This window comes from Patella vulgata, chromosome 1, assembly GCF_932274485.2.
Source record: "Patella vulgata chromosome 1, xgPatVulg1.2, whole genome shotgun sequence".
Classification (NCBI taxonomy): Eukaryota; Metazoa; Mollusca; class Gastropoda; family Patellidae; genus Patella; species Patella vulgata.
Genome location: NC_065879.2, coordinates 15,870,163 through 15,895,910, shown reverse-complemented (window position 1 = coordinate 15,895,910; position 25,748 = coordinate 15,870,163). Strand labels below are relative to the sequence as shown.

The window sequence follows — 25,748 nt, the reverse complement described above, 5'->3', positions numbered from 1 at the left end:
ACAATTGACATATTCGCTGTTTTCATAGAGACAATAAACAATCTACATATTATTATTGGCTGTTTTCATGGAGACAATATACAAATTGAAATTTTTCATATGAACAATATACATATTGTTTTCATATGAACAATATACATATTGTTTTCATTATGAACAATATACATACTCACTGTTTTCATATATACGATATATATTACGTTTTCATATTAATAATACACAAATTCACAGTTTTCATATGGACAATATACTATAGCGGTGCAGAACAGTAGGACGTAAAACCCCATTTCATTTCATTCATGCTAATCGGTCACTCAACGAGGAAATGGTCGGATGCAAGATAGATCGTTCTGATTTAGTGGCGAATCCCGAATCCCGAATAACGTGCTGGCTCGTTATTCGTTATTCGTTATTGGCGAATCCCGAATAACGAGCCAGCACGGTATTCGGCGAATCCCGAATCCCGAATAACGTGCCAACTTCACGTTGTATCATTATCATTCATCTCGTAATCTTACATTTGTCCAGTTCTTCACAGGGCGAGTTATCGTTACATGTAAATTAACCATCTGTATGAGATATTTTGCTTTGATTTTAGAAATGATGTTTTCGTCAACGTCACCTAGAAGGGATGTGTTTTACATGCTTAATAATGATAAAATGAACGCTAGTGAACTATGTGCAGACAATACAGAAAAAATCAAGAATCGTGAGCATAGTTATGGGCACAGGTAGGTTTTAACTGTATTCAAACTTGTGCCAGATACCCAGAACCTCGTAGTCTTCAACGCACAGAGTATCTATGCCAGTTCACCACCATATGATTTCACGCGCACGGGTAGAACCTTTAGACAACACTACCTCAACCCCACTCTCGAAAATTAACGTACTTGAAAATTAACGTACTTGTGTTGTATTGTTATTGTCTTATCCATGGTTATAATTCTTATCCACTTTAGATTGTACGTAATAAATTATGGGAATGCGAGAACTGATAGATTAGAAAACATCGCAATGCCGGGAACCTACAGATGTCTGTCAAACAATTACAATGGAACATCGATATCAAAAACATTTAATGTGGTCAATGTTACAGGTGAGTATCAGAGAGAGGGGTGTGGGGGAGAGAGAGAGAGAGAGAGGTGTGGGGGGACATGGGACATGGGGCAGGGGGCTGGGGAGTCGAGGCACAGACAGAGACGCGGGCTAACGGTCCAATCCACATAAACTAAGTTATATGTTACAATTTTGTTTAAATATTTCACTTGCGCATAGACATTGTTAGCAGTGGGAGGAAACTTGAGAACCCAGAAAAAACCCTCACGAGTTTGGACAGGCGACAACCTCTTATCACTTATCAATTTGGGGTTTAAACCATGACACGTAACTCAGTGGAAAACCTTATGATCTAAAGCGAACGCGTTTGACCACTTGACCAACTACATGTAACATGGCTGGAATGTGGTTTAATATCTTGACACTTTCATGGGATCATTTTGAGACTAATTCAAGATAAAATGCGATTGAACTTCGTCCTTCCTTTTTACACCAACCTGACTATAAACGACGGAAATTTCAACCACCCTGGATACCTGTATGTACACACCATTTGAACAGCGAACACGGTGGGGTTAAATCAATGATGATAACCCAGTATCTAAGAAACCTCTACTGTATTCGGGTCCGTTGTCAGGATTTCTTTATGAATGGGGTGTCAAGATCTGAGGGGGACACGTGTAGAAGTAGAATGAGTTGGGGTGTTTTCTTCCACGAGAATATTTTAAAAATGTCGATATTGCTTATCAGATTGTTAATTACTAAATGCCTGTGTTTATAATTACAGTTTCTGAAAATATAACTTTGGACGTAAGTCAATATGATCAAACTAAATACATTCGCCTTGAATGTGGCATCAAGGGTGTAGTGCGATATGAAGATATTCAATGGTTTTATAGCAGAACTCAAGGTGCAGCAGTACACAAGGATCTGTTAGGTAAGTCCTATATCCAATCTCATGGTGAAGATATGCATGATGATCTGTTAGGTAAGTCCAATCCGAACAACTAGATATTGTCGCTTGTCAGTTCGTCCATGCCGGAAAATTCGGAAAATGACTTACTTACTGAGCTACCGGTGCTCCCAGAATAACAAGACGCCAGAAAGAAAAACTGATCGCAGCGCAGAGGAGTTAAGGTATGCGCACCGAGATATTAACATGACTAACAGTTATCAATGGTACAAGCGCATTTACGTCATTTAGACCATATTTCACTTTCGGCATGTAGATATAAAAGAGAACGTCCGTGTGTCCACTTATGAAAACCAAACTTTTTGTCAATTGTAAAATGTGACAGGTGCTGACAAAATGAGTCGCAATGGTGAATACCTGCACAATTATGTATTTTTTTTTTCAATCGGACAATATGTCCGTTTTAAGTTGCCCATTAAGTCAGGATAATAACTGTCTAATATGAAATGAAATGGGGATTAACGTCCTACTGTTCCACTCCAACTGGGCTAATGAAGATGGGCATACTCATGCAGTGTGTTATGAGGAAATATGTGCAGCCCGGACAGCGGCGCTACGGCCTACTCTTATACGCTAATGTGTATACGAGACCTCGGTTTTTCGTACCTTCCGAGACCCTGCCCCCTACACCACGGGCAAAGGGAGGAATGAGGTTTAACGTCCACTTAACACAAACTAGGTCATTATTTCGGGACTTACATATAGTTTAATTTTATTTCAATAATTCGCTTGTTCGTATAGGCGTATTTAGCAGTCGGAGGAACCGAAAGGACCCGGAGAAAACCCACGAGGTTTGACAGTCGACCCTTGCAACGTACAAGCGGAGAATTGAACCCACGTCACTTGACTCAATGTCAGACCTTCTAATCCAACACGCGCGTTAACCAATGCCCCCCCCCCCCCCTCAGATTGCTATTATAGAAAAACGGAGACTCCTTCATCCGTGTCACACTTTGGTAACAACGCTAGTTCCTTATATATTTTAGGTGTTCTTCATATCAAGTGGACGAAGACGGGAAATTATACCTGCTCAGTTGAAAATTTTGTTCATTTAACCAGTGAGTTATTGTGTTTTATAATTCTTTTAAATTCGTAATTTTATCATCAAGCAAACCGTAGCCAATATCATTTGCCCCAACCTACCGAAATGATTTTTTTATAGATGATTCATCTGGTAGACTTGTATATTTGACACTTTAAATCGTTTCAGGTCTTGTATACACACCGAACATAACCAATGGAAGCACAGGGTATATATTTACAACCAGAACCTTGACAATAAATACAAGCACAGACGCAACTTCTACAAAATCAATAAATACAACCGCTGTACCAGTCGTAGCACCAGGATACAACGACACCATACGAACAAATGTACATGTATCCCAAACATATACAAACACAGACACAATATCTACCAATTTACCACGCCCAAAAACAGTACCAACACCAACGATTACAATACCAAGATATTCCGACATACTATCAAGATACAAAGGTACAATAGCAATAACTATGCAAGCATATACGGACGCAGAAGCAATATCTACGAATTCACCAAACACAGGCGCAATATCAACCAATTTACCACCCACAAACATAGTACCAACATCTACAATTACAATACCAAGATATTCCGACATACTACCAGGATACGAAGGAGCAACAGTAACAACTGTAAACGCAATGCCAGCATATTATACCGAAGCAGAAGCAATATCTACGAATTTATCAAACACAGACGCAATGTCAACCACTTTACCACCCCCAAATACAATACCAACACCTACGATTACAAAACCAAGATATCCCGACATATTACCAGGATACGAAGGTACAATATCAACAACTATAAACGTAATGCCAACATATACGGACGCAGAAGCAATGTCTACCAATTCACCAGTACAAACACATTCGAGTACAATACCAAGATATCCAAGTGAACTACCAGATAACGATGACACAATAGCAACAACTATAAACGCACTACCAGAATACATTGACGACGTGGGAACACAACGAACCATAACACCAACACTTACAATGCCGAAATTCGAAGTTACCAATACAATGCCAGCACCTATAATTACCACACCAACATATGCGATACAAAACCCAATATTTAAAACCATGCAATTAACATATACCAACATAGCGCCTATAATTACCACACCAACATATCCACAACAAAACCCATTATATACAACCTGGACACAAACATATATAACCACAGCACCTTTAGACACAACATCTGCTTATACAAAAACAACACTGATGTCCGAATACAATACACAAACGTCTACAAACCCAGCACTGACACCAACACATACAATACATGCTTCTTTATATACAAACACGACAGCAACAAACAGAACGAAGCGATCAACACACAATGACCCAATAATGGTACCCAAAAACATTATACGAACATCTACAAACACAACATTAACACCATTAGATGCAACACCAACGTATATAATGCAAATAGCAACAGGTACAAACATGACTGCGACGCATACACACGCGATGACGACACGTAACAATACGAATGCAACATATACAAACGCGATGGTAACCCATATAAACGCGACATCAACATATACCACGTCAATACCAGCACATACCAATACGATACCAACATATACCAACACGGTGCCAACATATACCAGATCGATACCATCAAATACAAACACGATACCAACATATACCAAAACGATGCCATCAAAAACAAACACAATACCAAGACATACATCAGCAATACCATCACCCACAACAACAATGCCAACGTATACAAACACAATGTCAACAAAAACAAATGCAATATCATCAACATATACCACCTCGATACCAACACATACAATCACGATACCAGCATATACCAACACAATGCCAACATATACCAGATCGATACCATCAAATACAACCACGATACCAACATATACAAATAGAATACTGAGCCATACATCAGCAATACCATCACCCACAACAACAATGGCAACACATACCAACGCAATGTCAACAAAAACAAATGCAATATCACCAACATATACCACCTCGATACCAACACATTCAAACAAGATACCAGCATATACCAACACAATGTCAACATATATCAGATCGATACCATCAAATACAACCACGATACCAACATATACATCAGCAATACCACCACCCACAACAACAATGGCAGCACATATAAATGCAATGTCAACAAAAGCAAACCCCATACCATCTAAGGGTTCAACCGAAAACACAAAAATCACAACCAAAGAACCAGTGACGCAACCAACAACAATTCTTGTCGTAGAAGAAAAGAGTAAGTTGTTACTAATATCTTTTATTGTGTTAAAGCTTGCAGATAAGTTAAATCCGAAAACAGCATTCAATAATTCATTCTTTTACAATGTCCTTGAAACAGGCCTTTAATTAATTAGTAACTAGAACGAACGGAACTTTCATACCGGGAAAGGCCCACGAACAGGTCGTGAGTACTATGCCAACGCATTGAGTTGTTTGGATACTAAAGTCCACGTGTCTGTCAGAAGAACTCTGTTTATTTGTTGGAGCAGAGGCTATTGCTACATGTTAAAACCATGGGACGTAGGTGGGAAGGATTTGGCTCGTTTTCTTGAATTTTCTCCGCGTACATTCACGACCCTTGTTAAAAATCTAATTACTGAAATAAAAAATGGAACCCTTACAAGATGGGTAATTAGAAAATATGCCGCTATTTGCCTACATTTTTGACATAATATACTCTTCAAAAAAAAGTAGGGGATATTGAAATGTAAATACCTATGCAGGTTGTGATATGATAAATAGTCATGGACACTTGACATGCTTTGAGAGTATGTTCACAGATAAAGAACTTATCGCCCCAACAGAACCCCTGAGCTGCACATGCGACACGCAATAGCGACATACATGTGGGAGGGGTTCATTGTCAAATTTGACACTTCAAGGAAGGGTTGATGAAATCTGCCGTTTGCTGGTTTATCCTATCCATGTTTGCTTTCCGACCGGTTCTTGCATAAAATTTACTGTTTAGCGTATCTTTGCCTTTGTGTGTTACGTTTAATGTGATTGGGAGACGTGTTCATCGACACCAACGTCAACCGACAACACTGCAAGAATTGGCCGTGGCACTGCAAGATTAGTGGGTCAGATTGCCCCAAATCGTGATTGGACGGTTGATTAGGAACATGCCGCGACGAATTGCTGAATGTCTGATGATTGGTGGAGCAATTACTCATTATGAAGACAAAAATCAAAAACGTCCATTTTCACTTTTTGACAGTGTATCTCTTTGCGAGTGAAATGGGGCCGTCAGATAAGCCGCCCATATGAACTGTTTATGTTCATGTGTAGGCATTTGGCCTGTTATTATATAACATACACTGGTTACCTCTAATAAAAACAGCAGTTCATTTCCGCAGTTTTCTGTTGTTTCTGAATATCCCCTACTTCTTTTGAAGAGTATAGATCCACGTGTAACGAAGCGCTGTTTAATTTCATTTAGTCCCGTGGCAGAAGGGGGATGGCGAATTTATGAGACCAGGTTTGTTGCGTCGACGTCGATTCTGGGTGGTGATCAGGTGTGACTTACACATTATTGGAATTAATATTTTACTGATCTATAATATGGTCATCACTATAAAATTTCGTGTTCCCACACGTCAAAGACTCCCCTCCCACCCCACGAAGCGTAACAATTGTCCCAGATCACCCTATAATCTTATGTATATATGTACAACGCTAGCAATTCATATTTTACTAATCTATAAGATGATCATAACTTTTATCAACGTCACTCAATTTTATGCATTGCGACCCCCTTGCCCGTATCTTGGACAAGTCAGATCACCACCAGAATTGATATCTACACACAAAAACTACTCTAGAAATATTGGGTTTCATAAAGTCTCCTCGCATCCTCGCATGTGGGTATGCCCCAACACCCCGAGACATCCGACTGGTCTCCGCATCCCTTTATTTTACTTATGTATTGAATTGTATTTTTTGAAGGACAAGGCGCAAAAATAAAAGCAACAATGGGCCGGATATACGGTGTTGTTGGGGCAAAAGTTACACTTGAGTGTGTAAGAGTGTGGAAGTAAGTATATGGTTTATCTTACAGTATTTTCAGCCTAATACAATTACCTCAAAAAAAACCCATAACCCAAAACAAATTGCACCGCAAAAGTTAGATTTTGATTATCATTCAGTTGGGTATTCTGAACGTAAAAGCGTCTCCAAAAATCGAACATCTGGAAAGGGTCTAATTAGCATAAATTCAAGATGGCCACCAGTTTAGAACTTAGCATCCAAATAACGGCTGAAACGTTCACTTTAGAGCATAAAAAAGTATTATGGACATATGGAAACATGTACCCAAAGCATTCAAATAGTTCTATATTTACCAGCCTTATTGGTGGCTCGGTGAATACGGCGTTTGCTCACTAACTAGGGTTCCTACGAATCGGTCGGGGGTCATGGTGGGTCAGTAAGATGTTGGCTTGCTAACCTAGAAATCCTGCGTTGACCGAGAGAGTTCATCGAAATGTTTCCGTCGTGGTTCGCCTTTATCAGTGGTGTAGGACAGGTGGCCTGGCAACGCACAGCATAAAGACGTTCGGATGTGACGAAAAACCGAGGTCCCGCGAACACATTGGCGTGCATGTAAAAGATCTCTTGGTAGTTGGAATTTGATATAAGCGTAGACTCTCTAGAAAAATCCTTCATTAGCCCAGTCGGAGCAGAGCAATAGGACATTAAACGCCAGTTCGTTTCACGATTCGATCATGATCTACGGTGCAGTTGGGGAAACCGTTACACTAGGGCGTGGAGGTAATTCCATCTCAAAGTCTACCAATTGTTTCAATGGTATTTAGTTACTAGATGTCTTTGAAAGAATTTATCAGATATCAGTATGGCGAAGTGGCAGTCAAACTTATCGATCAGATAATGAAGGATAAATGTATACATACATATAACACTCTAACTTTCTGAATGCTATACAAAGATGACGGTGTATCAGTGTAGCATTTATCCCATTGGCTATTATTAACCGATATTGAATTTATTTATTTTCACGATATATTTTATAACTGTACCATTGCTTTGTGAAAGACTAGAGACACTTAGCCAAAACGTCCGTCAGTAATCATTGCGAATGTAGAGAGAGGGAACGAAATGGGGTTTAGCGTCCACTCGGCACAAACTAGGTCATTTCGGGAATAGCAAAAGGGGGGGGGGGCTGAATGGATAACGCGTGCGCGTTGCATAATTAGGTCTGTCATTGAGTCAAATGGCGTGGTTTTGATTCCCCGCTTGTACGTGACAAGGTGTAGGGTCGACTGTCCAACCTCATGGATTTTGTCCAGGTCCTCCAGTTTCCTCCCAGTGTTAAAGAGCCTACGCGCACTCATATTATTGGAATCAAATTGTACCATCTGTTAGTTCCAAAATGTCGAGTGGAAGTTAAACCCTATTTCGCCATTATGTTATATATATATATATGACATGTTGCCAAGGTAGCATTACTCATTGTGTTTGTTAGCTGCCCATTGTTTGGAATGTGCGGCCTTTATCTTATTATTTATGTAATTATCGACCATTTTGTATTTCCTTTAGAGATCATAATGTGATAATAGATTGGAAATTTTCGAACTACACGGATATTAAAAGTAATCATAAATATCATTTTCAAGAGCCGGATCAATGGAGTTTAGAGATCTGGAATTTAACCCGTGAAGATACGGGTAATTATACATGTCTAATTGACGGACAACTCGATCCAATCTCTGCGGCCAGAATTGAACTTATAGTTACTGGTAAGTTATATACTTTGCTACCCCTCCCCCTTGCAATCTAATTAAATATAACCCAACTATATCCATTGGACTTATATTTATTGGTAAATTATAAACTTTGCTATCACTCCCCACCCACCCTCTTTACAATCCAATTAAATATAATCCAACTTTATCCATTGGGCTTATAGTTATTGGTAAATTCTATACTTTGATGTCAGCCCCCTCCCTTCCCTGCAATCCAATTAAATATAAACCAACTTTATCCATTGGACTTATAGTTATTGGTTAATTATATACTTTGCTGTCAGCCCCCCCCCCTTCCCTGCAATCCAATTAAATATAAACCAACTTTATCCATTGGACTTATAGTTATCGGTTAATTATATACTTTGCTGTAATCCTCCCCAATCTTCCCTGCAATCCAATTAAATATAAACCAACTTTATCCATTGGATTTATCGTTATTTGTGAGCTCGATATTTTGTTATCACTTTCCCTACCCTGAACTTATTTTGTTATCAAACACATCCAATCCCCTCCTGCAATCTAGCTAGATAAAAAAAACACAAACATTTGATCCCTCTCTGTGAGAGGATAAACCATATTTGTTTTTTAGCCGAATAAGGATCCATATTGATTTTCAAATTTGGTGTGAAACATTTGGGTCGGAGAAGAATTCTGTGGATTTTCAGCATTATAGGTTTATCTGTTATAGATATAGGTCTGTAGTGTATAGATCAGATTTCTCGAAGGCATCCTTATCGAATTCGGTTAACATCCAAGTTTTCAATTCAGATAAGTTGCCGTTTATGGCATACCTCCTTTTCAAGACAAAACCGCACTGTGTGATCCACGCTTTGAACCTCTAACCCATTTATTGGCCAAATATTGTAAAGTAATGGATATATTTGCAAACAAATATAACCCCTCATAACAGATGACGAAATCATAGCCTTAAAAATGTCTAAACCTCTAACTCAATAATTTCCATAATATTCGAAATTAATACCATGAAATATAATTCAATATTGGTCCATTTCAATATCAATATTCTTGTTCCCGTGAAAATATGGGTTCATACTGTCCAATATTTAAGACACCGTGAACATTTTATAATCACTAAACGAGTCGTATATACTATATTTTCGGGGAAAGTAATTAATAAAGGCTGATTCACAAACGCCCAAATGATAATAAAACGTGCAGAATGGACTAAGAAGGCGTAAACGACTGTCGTTCAATTTGGACTGTTCACGTATTTCACCAATCATAATTTATTAGAAAATGAAATGAAATGGAGTTTAAGGCCCTACTGTTCTGCTCCTAAACTGGGCTAATGAAGACGGACATACGCCATACAGTGTGATATGAGGGAAATTTACCCGGGCAGCGGCATCGAATTCCAACTGCCAAGGGATCTTTTACGTGCACGCCAATTTGTAAACGGGGCCTCGGTTTTTCGTCTCATCCCAATGACTATACAGCTGTCCTTGGCAGACCCTCCGTCCTGCATCACTGACAAGGGGAAACCACGCCGGAAAATCTGGATGAACTTTCTCGGCCAATGCAGGGATCGAACACCCGACCTCCAGACTGGCGAGCCATCGTCTTACCCACTTAGCCACGTGATCCCTAATTTATTAGAACTTTTTTTAAAAACGTTGAATATAAACCACTTTATACGCACTCATTTTACATTGATCTGTGCTTTTATAACCATTTTCGTCTTTTTCAAGGTTCTAAGGAATAGAGCCATGCGCCCCTTAAACACATAATACAGTGTACTTATTAACACATGACTGAAAGGCAAGGCTACCAGTTCACCTCAAAACTCACTTAACTTCCAAGACCAATATTTCATTCTAATTACAATGCTGGTTGTATCGATATTATGTTTTAAACTTTTTTTTTCTTGTATCTGGGGGCAGCAAACTCATTATTACTTTTTTAACTCTATGTTTTGAGATATTCCTTTTACGGATTAATCCCCCCGGCTTCCATTAGCCAAATCACGTTAACAAAAACAAACGTTTAGTTTTATCGGATTTTACCGGGCTTTGTTATCGAGTATATAACATTTTGCATTTTTTGAATATTTGATTGGTCCAGTTCTCGTGTATGCTATAAATAAATGTCTTTGTGAATGACAAGGTATTAATGTGATAAAACTACACACCAAGTGTCCTCACTCTCACTTAATTAGAACTAAAGTTATCGTGTCCCAAAGCATCAACCAATCAAATTGCTTATCCCCGCTTATCCTAAGCAGAAAATGCTCAACGAGCTACATCAAGACATTCACCTAAAAAAACACCTACGCCAAGTTTGAACATTCTAGTTCAATTAGAATGAGAGTGATTGTGTTCCAAAGTCTCGACCAATCAAATTGTTTATCGCTCTGCTTACCCTGAGCAGAAAATACTCATTATCGAACTTAGTCAAGGTAATGATGTAATGAAACAATACACCAAGTTTCGTCACTCTCACTTTATTAGAACTAAAGTTATCGTGTCCCAAAGTATCAACCAATCAAATATCTTATCTCTGCTTACCCTAAGCAGAAAATGCTCATCTTCGAACTCCATCAAGGCATTGACCTAATAAACACCTACATCAAGTTTGAACATTCTAGCTCAATTGGAAAGAGAGTTATTGTGTCCCAAAAAGTGTGACGGACAGACGGACGGACGGACAGACGGACAGACAGACATATTTAATAGTCCCCTGTTTTCTTCGAAAGGCGTGGGACAACAAAAAAAATTATTCAATTTCAAACGTAGTACCCTTCCAGGACCCATTGTGCTTACAATATATCACTTTAAAAATTATGTTCAATTTTTGTTCTATTAATGAGCTAGTTTTCCTGCTATAATAGGGGAGTGTGGGTGCAAATGGTCTAAGCGCTGTTATGAATGTCTGTCTCGATTTTCAGTCCATTAGTCAGCAGTTGTCCATATTAACGTTTAACGCGGATATGGCAGGCATTGTCTACCCCACTTAGTGACCCGATAGTCTAGAGTGTTGATTATGTGTCAGGTGAATAATCCTCAAAATAATAGTTTATAAAATATTTCAACCCAGAAAAAATGACCAGCAATAGGCAGACTGAGCTCTTAATGCACCTTTAAAGGGACTATCCCGATTTCAACAGAGTCTCAAAAATAAAAGTCGGAGTACGTATGAAATTTAAGTGCCAAAATATAGAGGAATGGTGTATTTACAGTCTCTCAAAATTCCAGCCCAAAATATTGAGTCGTTTGGACGTGAACGTCAAAACTGCTTATCCGTAACCCTTTTAAGATTTCGGGTCAATTTTTTCGTTGGGTGACCTGATAATCGATTCCCGTTCCTTGGGAGGTCTATATAGTGAATGACCCATGTGATCTACTTGATAACGAAAGGTAAATTTCACCTACACATTATTTTTATCAAATAAAATTCTGGTTTTATCAAGACACCACATAATACAGCTTGTGACACCGATCTCCATTTCCAGATGAAGACTGACGGGTTTAAGTTGTTTGAAAACTTATCACAAATATTGAGATAGTTGCTCGGTCTTTAGCTAGAGGATTTTAAGGGATTGTAGCACAAAATTAAGCAGTTTTATTCTCCAAAAAATATCGGGATTAGCCCTTTAAGTTGAAATCATAACAATGTTATTAGAATACTAGATAAGCGATGCCCTTGGCCGTCGACAACCAAGTTCCCACTTTTACTAAACGCTGCTATAGACGCTCCAAATGCGTTCACTTCCTTGTGTTAAATGTTTCGCAGTTAATTACTGTTTTTGGATATTATTCAATAGATTTTCCTAGCATCCACTGGTAAGCTTATACCGTTGACTAATGAAGATAGGTCTTTTAGTAAGGAAAAGTTTTGTCCTTAAATCATGTATAGTATGTATAGAAAGTGGGTAGAAATTATACAGTTGTCATTAATTAGTACATGTAGGTGTGTAACTAGCTGTAAAAGATGTCACTACTGGTGTAAAAGCGTGACTATTTATAATACCCATCAATATTGAATACACAAATCTGGACAATAGTGGTGTATATCATTCACAGTTTTAACACCTTAGTGACAAAAACATTTACCTAATGACCACTGCTTGATTACTAACAATTTTAACTAACTAATACACATTATGTATATAAACTGACGACTTTGATCTATTGTATCGTATATTTTCATTTATAACAGTTATTTGTTGCTTAGTCCACGATATCAATATTACAGTGATCGTAAATGGGTCGATCCAATACATCGACTGATAACGATTAACATTCCCAACTGGTTTAATTGTGGACGATGAAAGTTATATTACTGCGCATGTGTTCATAGCAAACTGTTCAGATCTGTCCTAATAGTTTTGTTGTTTTTTTGTTTTTTTGCAACTTTTGCAATTTATGTTGATGTTCATGGTGTTATTTTTCTTTTTGTGGGCGACTCTTTTCGAAAGGGGGGTTGGATGGCCGAATGGTTAGCACGTGCGCGCTGTATCATAAGGTCTGTCATTGAGGAAACTGGCGTGGTTTCGATTCCCCGGTTGTAAGTGACAAGGGGAAGGGTCGCCAGTTTCCTTCCACTGCTAAAGACCCCAACGCACAAGCGAATAATTGAAATAAAATTAAACAAAGTGTTAGTCCCGAAATGACCTCGTTTTTGTCGCGTGGACGTTAACCCTCTCTCTCTCTCTCTCTCCCTCGCTCCCTCTCTCTCTCTCGCATTCTCTCTCTCTTTTCTAAAAGAAGCCTAAGGTTCCGTCACTTCATAACGCTTGACATGGTTGTTCCTTGGACAATTGGGCCTCGATTTAAGGGATCTTATTTTGATATGATACCATGATTCCCAAATGAGTGCGATGACGACATGTCCGTGTCCATACTACGCGCATTCATATTTTAAGAGTAAAGTATTCCTAAAGTAAAATTGAATTTGATAATTTACTGTTTGTGCTTCGTTTTTGTTTTTATTTTTAGATCAGTTCCAATTTACAGTGAATTCCGCCACTAAATATTCTGAATCAGAAGAAATACTTTTCGTAAACTACCATAATTGTTCTACAAACCAGGTCAACACCACAACCACTTGGTATGTAAATGGCCAGAAATCAGGTAATTTGTATTTTTTAAGGGGGTGATGGCTAAATAAAATGACATCAAATAGTGTTTAATGTTCTACTTATCTGCTCCAACAAGGACAATCACCTTTTACTTATTTTGACTTCAAACTGCCAGATGATTTTTAGTATGCTAGCAAATGGTATACACGAGGGACTTTGGGTTTTCGTCCCATCCGGACGACTAAACTATTGTCCTTGCTAAACCCTCCGTTCTCAACCACTGACAAGGGAAGAGGAAAAAGTCCGGAAAATACCGCTGAACTGTTACAAGTTTTACAGATTTATATCTGTTTAACTCAAAGGACAATTTGGGTGTAAAGCAAATTAAAAAAAAGAATGGCACAAAAAGGACCAACATTTAGAAAAAAATTGATTTGGTTTTTAAATGTTTTATAATTTGTTTATTTTTAATAGAAGCTGCCCCGTTTGGTGATAGAGATTTAAAATATGAGGCTGGTTGTATACAGTGTGACGTTAAGACAACAAACATAAGCCTCTTTCACCAGACATGCTATTTGAAATTAAGTAAGTTTATAGCATGTTTAAATATATAGATGAACCAACGCTTGTAACTAACACTGTTTTGACCCGCGTGGGGCATATTTGGCGGTGCCGATAGATGAAATCACGTTAATAGAGTACTGCAACGGTTTAACGTACAATAGTTATGTTCTGTTACACGTACATTAGTTGATAATAAGATTTTCACACGTACATTGAATAACAATATAATGTTTACACGTACATTATATAACAATGTGGTGTTTACACGTACATTAGATAGTAATTTGGTGTTTACACTAGACTATATAATAATATGGTGTTTACGCATATATTGGATAACAATATGGTGCTTACACGTGCATTGGATAAGAATATGGTGTTTACACGTACCATATATAACAGTATGGTGTTTACACGTACATTGAATAATAATATTGTGTTTACATGTACATTAGATAGTAATATGGTGTTTACACTACAATAGACAATAATATGGTGTTTGTACATACATTGTTTAAGAATGTGGTGTTTACATATACACTGGATAACATTATGGTGTTTACACGTGCATGACATAACTATGGACCGTATATAGATGGACAGGCAACGTCCACGAAACCTTTAGAATTCTGTGCCGCGGCAAACAATAGACCGGACAATCGTGACTAAAATAAAATTACCTCCCCTCGCGCAATTACCAGTATTAAGTTTAAAAGCAAAGAAACAGAAATCAATTCATAATATTTTTATTAATCTTGCTACTCCTTTTTTCTTTGCAATCGATACATAGATAGACTACTAAATGATGATTGGGGTGTAAATATATCAACACATCGTCTTTGTTTACTTCGGACGCGCCCATGTGAATCAGAAAAAAAACCATGTCGAGTTTTTGTTAAAAACAAACCTACTAAAACACTCTTTTATTTTTTACTTGTGCACAATTATTATACCTGAACTTTATTTTCATAATTTTAAAATCCTTCATACATGCGGGAATTTGGAGTATTAAGCGTACAAAAACTACGAAAATATTGAAATCGATCATTAAATAAATTCCAACTGCTGCATTTTAAACCGGAGATATTCGTCACTACCGGATATGAATACTTCTACGGAGGAGTTCGGGAAATTAATCTGTATAAAATCGAGCTATGTCAAAAATCACATCGCTTGATTTGCCGTTGACATTGAGATCTCGCCGTGTCTCGCGCGAGCGGCAGAGAATCCAACCAATGGCACTCGTTGCCTGTCCATCTATATACGGTCCATGATATAACAATATGGTGTTTACACGTACTTTGGACAATAATATGGTGTTTACACGTATATTAGATAATAATATGGTGTTTTCACATATATTAGATAGTAATATGGTGTTTACACTACAATACACGTACATTATATAACAATATGGTGTTTACACGTACCTTGGATAATAATATGGTGTTTACATGTACATTATATAATGGGGGGTTGGATGGCCTATTGGTTAGCGTGTGTGCGCTGCATCATTAGATACAAATTTTGCATTTAAATGGCGATGTTTTGTTCTGCGTTCGGACTAATAACCCCCAGTCTACAATTACGTGAAATAGCCCCTTATTTGTATAAAGTGTCCAAGGTCATATGGATATTCTAGTGTGTTTTATCATAGTTGAGAGGGAACAACGCCATTCACCTTGTATTTGACATCTACAGAATCATAGATAAAGAAAAGGGATTGATTCATTTCTATGCCATATATTTTTTCAGAAAAGCTAACAATACTCCATCAGCCACCACTAGTGCAAAAAGTATCCAATCTTAAAGAATTGGATTTCACCGTAATAGCCACCACAGAGCCACTCATAAATATCGATATTGAGTGGGACAGCAGGATAACCGATCTAATGCGGAAATCTAAAAGTGAGACGCTGTTCAGTGGAGAGATGATAAGCGCAATCAAGTTCGAATTAATTCCAACAGGAACAGCAACATTACAGGAGTACCGTGGTAATTTCAGTTGTAATGTATCAACTGATTATGGTCAGAAAGTTATTACAACCCAAGTTATTTTGTCTTATCTATCCAGCGCAGGTTTGATATACTTTTTGTTTTGTTTTGTGTAGTTTGAGCTTTTTATTGGTGTGGTTTTTACGCGTTGTGTGTATTAGTGTGGTTTGTGTGGGTTGTAGAGGTTTGTTAGTGTGGTTTGTGGTTTTTGTTGGTGCGATTGTGTTTGTGTGTTTGTGGTTTTTGTTGATTTGATTATGGTTTCTGGTTGCATTTAATTAATATTTAATTATGAGTGGTATCATCTTGCTATGTTTCCTCGAAACTGAAGATCCTAAATATATAACCATGGATGGGACAAGATACTCAAATGTGTACTGTTAACACTCTCTCTCTCTCCCTCCCTCTCTCTTTTTATCATTTCATCTCTTATTTATATTAATATCTAATCCTCATGTGACATTTATCGATTGAGTACATTAAAAAACGCAGCACAATTTATATAGAAAACAGTCACCGGTTTATACACATATAGCACGACGTTTCGACAAGTATTCTCTTATCATTTTCTAGTACAAAACTTCGTGCTATATGTGTATAAATGAGTGATTGTTTTCCATATAAATTATTTTGTGTCTTTTATATTAATAACTTCCATTTGTTTGTATAGATACTGATACCAATTGGGTTGTAGGGCCTATAATCACTGGTGTCACCGTTCTAACTGTATGTATACTTGTATGTATCGTTAAAAGAAAGTTCGGTTGGTTTAAAAAGGTGAGTAGTTTTAGATCTTTGATTGATTTTGTTTGAAGCATCTGAGAGTCTGAGACAGAGATTACGGACATTACATTACCCATTATTTCTGGACGTTTAGATCTGGGGGTTGGGGTGACTTAGCTGACCGTTCAGAAGAAGAAGACGAAGGGGGCGTTTATACCATTAGCTCTGTCATGTAACAAGATCCTGAGTTTAGTCGTCAGTATTCTCGTGGTTGTTTTTACGGGTATTCTGGTTTCCTCCCACCGTTAAATACCACCTTGGCATCGATGTCTGCAGATCCATCAAATATGACCGTATGACAGGATTAAAACTACTGATTATCTTTCGCCAATATATTCGACTTCTTTTCCAACCTAGGAAGATTTATATTATAATTTACAGAAAATTTATGAAAGGCGGCTCATGCGAATGGCAGCTAAAGAATTTGATGAGATAGGTTTATCCATTAGTGTAAGTAAATATATGTTTAATCTTTTAGAGATTTTAGCAAATTTTAGTAAATGGCCACACAATAAACTATAACACATTTTTGTGGAAGAGATCTACTAAGTTATTTATTCGACATTTCGAAGAGTATTCTCTCAATGTGATCAAGCTAATTAAGTTAAACCATGAAACCATACATGACCATAATAAATACATTAAATTAAAGGGACATTATGGAAGATTAGATAAAGAGCGGACAGTTTTCCTTATAGTAGTCAAAAACTAGATAATGTAAAGGGAATATGCAGAAAATGTCTGTCAAATTGCTCCACCCTGAACCGAGATATTAGCGATCCAATTTTAGGCCTAGCCTCGATCATCATTACTAAATTCGGTACGATAATAAACACATAGTCTCGATTATCCATTTTGTTTTTTTTGATTTAATCATCAATGAGCGTTGAGCAGCAGATCGGATTCAAATCCAGTGAAAGTCCGACACATAAAATGGCATTGGGAGTTGATTAAGGTCTTTTCATGTTAATAATTGTCTAATTAATAGTTTATATAACATTTCAGGCCTAAAGAAAGACTTGCAATAGGCAGATCTAGCTCTTGCATAATGTATGTTTAATTAAGTAAATATGTTTAGTATCAAATACATTAAATTAGAACGTACTGATGTTTTGTGTGCCTTGTTTTTATAGTTAGAATGGTCGAAGGCGTCCGCTTTAGATCATAAAGTCTGTCTTTTGGGCAAATGGCGTGGTTTCGATTGCACACTTGAACGTGACAAGGAATCGTGACTTTCTCCGGTTCCTCCAGCTTTTAAAGATCCCTACTCGCAAGCAAGTTATTGAAAAAAACTGGACCATGTTAGTCCCATGATGACCTAGTTTGTGTTGAGTGGATGTTAAACTAGATATATATTTTATCAAACTGTGTTCTATTGTCTGACATAAAATTTAGTCACGATTTTAACTAATTAACGTGGCTAGAGCTAAACTTGAAAGGAGAGCAGCTAATTGGTTTAAAATATAATTAGTTCGTCACGTAGTGTAGACCAACCATACGTAAAACTGGAAGTAGAATATAGGTCACCTTTTTAATTAGCTTGTTAAACAGGCATTATGCATAAGCTAAATCTGCCTATTGCAGGTCTTTCTTTATGGCTTAAATCTTATATAAATTATTAATTAGCCATTAACTAACTTATCCAGACTATAATCAACCCTCGATGCCATCATATAGTCTCCATTTTCAACCAATTCAAATCCGATCTGCGCTTCAACGGCGGTAGATGATTTACCATTAAAATGAATAATCGATACTTTGTTTATTATCGTAACAACGGTAGCAATGACAATCGATGCTGCGGTGTTATTGTAGAGACCATATCGTGGCCCAGAGTAAAGTAATTTGACTGATTCTTTCAACATATTCTCTTTTCATTATCTAGTTATTAACCATTATAGCGAGAACTGTTAGCTCTTTATCTAATCTTCCATAATGCCCTTTTAATATATTCTAAAATCTATTACCTCAGAACCAGATGAAATCGAGGTATGTGTCGGTTCCAAAATCAAACGAGGGGTTTCCTCGACAACGTCTTCGAATTCTAGAAGTACTCGGCGAGGGTAACTTCGGGAAGGTGGTAAAGGCCGAAGCTCTGGACATTAATGGTAATGGTGTGTGGGAAACCGTGGCTATTAAGATGTGTAAAGGTTAGTTTCGTAATGATTCGTGATGACAGAGGCGTAAAGGTGTGGGGGTGTGGGAGAATAGCGATCGACGGCCCGGATCATCTCCGTTGTACAATCTATCCTATAGTAGTTTCACAAGATGGTGTAAATGCGAATCCTTGTTTTAATTAATACGCGAGGCCATGGTAAAGAACCTGTGACAATCTGCGAATAATGTTAATTAATATAATATAGAGCAGTGGTAAATCTATGAGCGCCTTAGAGTTGTCTTCCGTTCTTACATTTCTCAGTCTTGGGTGCATACACTCAGGGGAGTTAGCACAAGACATCACCAAACTGGGGGTAAATGTAGATGAATAATATTTCTAAAATGTAAATGGACAATATTTCTATTCTGGTCACTGTTAATGTTTTAAACCTCATTTGTAGGGTAATAGACACCTTATCAATACCCACACCAGTGACTGAATTAAGATAGTAGTCTCCCCTCCGCCGCGATACTGCAGTTCTACGTGGGACGGCAAATCATATTGTGCCGATAGCATGCGCGTTGTTTACATCGGACGTAGTAAAGGAATCTGGCCCGGGCAGAATTGGTGCCTTTTACTCATTTCACACCTTCGCGTTCTATTTGATATACCTGTTTACAATAACTAGGAAATATTCTTTATTCTGATATACATCCAACACATTTATTTATTTTTCCACGTCTTCAGTAGCCCAGTCGGAGCTGAACGGTAGGACGTTAAACCCCATTGCATTTTATTTCATTTATTTTTTTTTTCTTAATAATTTATAAAATTGCAGGAAAAAAGGTTAACATTGTTAGCTAATTAACTCACCCTGATGTGGCTCGGTGAGTAAGACATTGACTCGCTAAACTGGGAGTTCCGTGTTCGATCCCGTAGTTGGCCGACAAAGTTCATAGGGATTTTCAAGCCAAACCTACCCCCGCCAATCCCTGTCAGTGGTGCAGGGGGTAGGGCATGGCAATAGAAAACGTATAGTCGTTAGGATGGAACGAAAAACAAAGGTCCTTTATACGCATTGGCATGCACATGAAGGAACCATTGTTAGCTGGAATTCGATATATGAGTAGGCTGTAGTGCCACTGTCTGGTCAAAATGTCCCTTAAATCACTCTGTATGGCGCATGTCAGTCTTCATTAGCCCAGTCGGAGCAGAACGTTAAACTCCATATTATATCATTTCATTACTGGGGGTCACGTTGGCTAAGTGGGTAAGACGCGGGCTCGCTAGCCTGGGGGTCGAGTGTTCGATCCCTGCATTGGCCGAGAAAGATTATCCGGCGTGTTTCCCCCTTGTCAGAGGGTCTGACAAGGACAGCTGTCTAGTCGTTCGGATTGGACGAAAAACCGAGGTCCCGTGTACACATTGGCAGTTGGAATTCGATATAAGAGTAGGCTGTAGTGCTGCTGTCCAGGCAAAATTTCCTTCATAGACAGTATGGCATATGCTCGTCTTCATTAGCCCAGTTCGGAGGAGAACAGTAGGCCGTTAAACTCCTTTTCATTTTATTACTTTTTGTGTTTACTGACAGAGACAGCAACTGATTCACAGAAAGAAGATTTCGCCCATGAATTAGCTCTGGTTAAACAGATACCTAAACATTCTAATGTTGTTAATTATTTGGGTTATTGTCAAAGTGCCGGTAAGTACCTTTATGGTCTACGGGGTGGGGGAGGGGGTGTTTCAGATGGTCATAATAATATCGGATAGTACAAAAAAAGCAAGATGATAACCCCTATTATCAGTTAATCAAATAATCAAAGCTGTATATATATCAGTGGTGTGGTTCCCCCCTGGAAGTGGTACAGGACAGAGGACCGTTCAAGGGAAAACGTATAGTCGTTCCGATGGGTCGAAATCTGAGACCCCGTGTTTACATTGGCGTGCACGTAAAAGAACCCTTGACAGTTGGAATTTGATATAATAGTAGTACGTCCGCGCAAAATGTATCTCATAGCACACAGTATGACGTTTGCCCCTCTTCAATAGCCCAGTCGGAGCAGGACACAGTATGACATTTGCCCTTCTTCAGTAGCCCAGTCGGAGCAGTACAGTAAGACATTAAACCCCCATTTTATTTTACATGTGATTCTTTCAGATCAACCAACCTTGATGATTCTAGAGTATATATCTGGGGGGAATCTTCTACAGTTTCTACGTAAACGTCGACCTAATATTAAACTCGGAGAAGACGCCTTGGAACCGCTGGATTCCTCTGACCTTTCATCGTTTGCCTATCAGATCGCGAAAGGCCTAGAGCACCTGAGTAAGCATAATGTGAGTACTTATTGTTCTTGAGCTTGGGGTTACTCTCTTAAAAAGGGCTAAAGGGGACGTCAATTATAGTATTTAGCATACTTGTTCTTTGGACAATTGCGTATTTATATGACGTCACCGTTCCAAGATGGTTCATAAAACAATCGTTCTTGGTTTGTTTTTGTTTTGTTTTTTTTTTTGGGGGGGGGGAGGTATTTATATTTTTCACAGGTAATATGTTTTTTTTTATATTTTTAATAGATAATTCACCGGGATATCGCGGCTAGAAATATTTTAATTACTGAAAACAATGTATGTAAAGTAGCTGATTTAGGGTTGGCCAGAGATTTACATGACAGTGGAGCTTATGAAATAGCATCTAAGGTAATTATTTAATATTGGATATATTATTATATATTTGCTTTCAAACTTACATGCTTTAGGTAATGTCAACTCCCAGTGACGCTAAATTGCACATTTAGGACAATCAAAGTTTCTACTGTGACATACTTACGCATATATTTGAAGGTTATTTATTTGTATAGTAGTGCACCTTATATGACCCGGACGTGTGCCGACTAATATGAAAATTAAAAAAAAAACATTTGAAAGGCGTATTTTTTAACATACAAGTTTGAGATATGTATTTTGTCATACAACTTTGAAAGGCGGATTTTACCATATTTTAAACGCATATTTTATCATGCACATTTGAAAGGCATATTTTTAACAAACACACTTTTATATTTAAAATAAAAGGGCGATAACCGTATTTGTAAAGCATTCAACGGCAGGATGCACATTGTTTCCAGAATTCAAGAATATCCAAAATAATCCAAAATTTATGGAGGTTTAAGGATGATTTATTTGAGATTATAATATGTTTTTATTTTTACAGGGTGGATTACCAATGATGATAATTTAACTCGATTTCCGATATGGTTCATAGGGTGTTTTAACATTACGGTGATAATTTATCTAAATTTCCAATATGGTTTTATTTTATCAGGTGTATTACCACATATGGTGATAATGTACCTAAATTAACAATTTGGTTTTATTTTTACAGGGCGTATTTTGAATATGGTAATAGTTTATCTAGTTTGACTATATGGTGATAATTTATCTTGATTAACAAAATGATTTTATTTTTACAGGGCGTTTTACCATTATGGTGATGACTGTTTTGAAATTAACAATATTTTATTTTTGTACGGGGTGTCACCAATGTAATGATAATTAATATGAGATTAACGATATGTTTTATTTTACAGGGTGTATTACCAATACGATGGATGGCACCTGAATCTCTGACTGATGGTATTTATACATCTAAGTCGGACGTCTGGTCGTTTGGTATTTTACTTTGGGAAATAGTTACCTTAGGTACAAAACTTTATTTTATAGAAACGCAATGGGCGCTTTCAGCTAACCCACGGATCCATTCACTTGGTCTGATATATACGTTTGTTGTTTGTGTCCTCGTCGTAGATTTGTCTTGAGTAACTGTTTATCTGTGGTGCGGTCCTTCTGAGCTTACTTTAAACAAGCACGATGATACTATATAAACCATCTTGTAATGTAACCGAAAAGTCCGTCAGACGAAGCGCCATTATCCTAACAACCAGCGTGTCAAGATTCATGTCAATCTTATTGAATTGCTGTCCAACCCCGTGCGTTTTCTCCGGGTCCTCCGGCTTCCTCCCACTACTAAAGACCCCATACGCGCAAGCGAATTATTGAAATAAAATTGAACAATATATTAGTCCCGAAATGACCTAGTTTGTGTCGAGTGGACGTTATTAAACCCATCTCTCTCTCTCTCTCTCTCTCTCTCTCTCTCTCTCGTGTATGGAACCATTTTCTGATCTTAAACCACAATATGAAGGTGGTTCTGATTAGTAATCAAACAATACAACCAACCTCCGTATAATGTTTTCACCCAATCTGATTAATTTCCAGATCAATATTTCTTTTCGTTTTTTTTATTTTCATACTTTCGTTGTCTACACTACATAAATATCAGACCAGTTGTACTGGAAGGTCACATCAGGAGTCGCACGAGCGACTTGTTGACCCTATGACGTCAGACAATGATTAATCAAGTGGTTTACCCACAGTTCCGTGCATCGTACGCCAAGAAGTCGCTGTCCTAATCCCTCACGCTATCCAGAACGCAGGTTATATAACAACTCTTCCAGATCCTAGTGTAGTACAGACAAACAACAAAATTTTGAACTATAAAAAACGAAACGAAATAGGATCTGTGTTTTAATCAGATTAGGATTCATCAATTCGTACTGCTGAATAGATATTTGCTAGTACACCCAAAATCTAATATGTATTATTGTACAGGTGCCGGTGAGAACTAATTTATATTTATTATTCTTGTACAGGTGCGAGTCCTTACCCTGGTATGTCAGCGCGACAGGTTATGGCTGCTGTTGTAGGGGGAGATAAGTTGGAATGTCCTGACTTCTGTAGTAAAGATCTGTATGTATAGTTTATCTCACTGTACTCACTCAAAAATAAAATAAAATGGGGTTTAACGTTATACTTCTCTGCACCGGCCGGGATAATGAAGACGACTATGCGCAATATAGTGTGCTATGATGGGGAATTTTGCCCGGACAGCGGCACTATGGACTATATAATTATTTCGATTTCGAACTGTCAAGGGTTCTCTAATGCGCACGCCAATATGCCTCACCTCAACGACAGACACCATCCCTGTCTAGTCGTTCGAATGGGACGAAAAAACCTGAGGTCCATTGTACACATTGGTGTTCACGGTTCACGTAAAAGAACCCGTTAAAACAATAAAAGTAGGCCGCACAGAAACGCAGGACGTTAAATTAAAATAAAAATGGGGTTAAAAGTTCTACTGTTCTGGGCTAATATAGACGGAGGGACGTTAAATTCCATTAAATTTCATTCCAATCCAGATTTTTCTATCTTTCTAAAAAAACTATCCGAATGGTGCCTGACGTTCATTTCTTTGTTGGTTTGTTTACTTTTATATATTCTGTTTTCTATTTGTTTATTTATTTTAAAATAGTTTTGTTTTGGGTTTAAGGCAAAGTTTGATAATACAGTGCTGGGGTAATAACCCAAGTCAAAGACCAAGTTTTAGCGAGATCTGTCAGATATTAGAATCACTGCTGGAAGAACAAACGGATTATCTCAATCTTCAAAACTATGAGGAGGGACTTTATGCCGCTTTATTTCCCACTACAGATGATGATGAAGACAAATGAACGATGGCCAATGGATTGATTGAGTGAAAAATTGAACTTAGTAAATGAACACTCTGTTGTGAGACGCCCAAAGCTGCTTGGACGAAATGTCGAATTCCTGGGATGAAAAGTCAACTGAATAAATGGTCATTCTTCGCGAGTAGCTCAAAACATTGGACCCACTTCGAGTAACTTTGTAGTTTCGAGTTAGTCAATTTTGACTGCCTTAAAATTGTTTTCAGTGGCATTTCGTAATTGAACTAGAAATACACAGGTCGCAATTCTATGGAATACAATTACTGCTTCGCTATGAGCCCATTACCGGAACCGGCTTCCATACTTATAAAGACCGGGATCATGATCAGAGAATATAGATTTTACTCGTGTGACACTGAGTAAGATATTATTGTGGGTGTGGAGCTTTAAATCCTGGACTGATATCACGTATTGATTAAAAAACGCATAGGTGAATATTTTGGAATTATCCCTTTTTAAAATACAAGGTGGTATGATTTTATTATTGATGATCGTATCACAGTCAAATTTGGCATGACTATATTCGTGACTGACATCAGTGATCAGTGGAGGCATTGTCATAACCAAACAGCGTCGCGCGGATGCTTCGAAATCGATACCTTCTGTGGCCATCATGATCAAAACACTTAAAGCACGTTGTGTCGGATTTTTGATCCCATGTAGAGATTTGATTTCGTGTCTGTTATTTCGTCTGTAAGACAAAAATGTTGTTTATCTGTAGAAGTCTGTGTTGTGTTTATTATGTTTCATATACGACTCAAGCCAGTTTCCCATACATGCGTTTTCGAGTGGGGTTTTGCCGGCGAAA

General features: G+C 37.8%; 1 protein-coding gene across 1 annotated transcript; it reads left to right on the top strand.

Annotated features, from left to right (window-relative positions):
• The first annotated feature begins 602 nt into the window (after positions 1–602).
• LOC126821932 (uncharacterized) lies at positions 603–25,663 on the top strand. Its single transcript, XM_050550580.2, has 19 exons — positions 603–731; positions 960–1,096; positions 1,844–1,993; positions 3,016–3,087; positions 3,240–5,348; positions 7,058–7,145; positions 8,666–8,865; positions 13,830–13,964; positions 14,387–14,497; positions 16,232–16,555; positions 17,142–17,248; positions 17,636–17,704; positions 19,227–19,404; positions 20,944–21,054; positions 21,511–21,689; positions 21,930–22,052; positions 22,943–23,054; positions 24,065–24,161; positions 24,745–25,663. Exons 1-19 carry the CDS (start codon positions 604–606, stop codon positions 24,923–24,925), a joined length of 4,611 nt encoding a protein of 1,536 aa, XP_050406537.2. The 5' UTR covers position 603; the 3' UTR covers positions 24,926–25,663.
• The last annotated feature ends 85 nt before the right edge of the window (positions 25,664–25,748 follow it).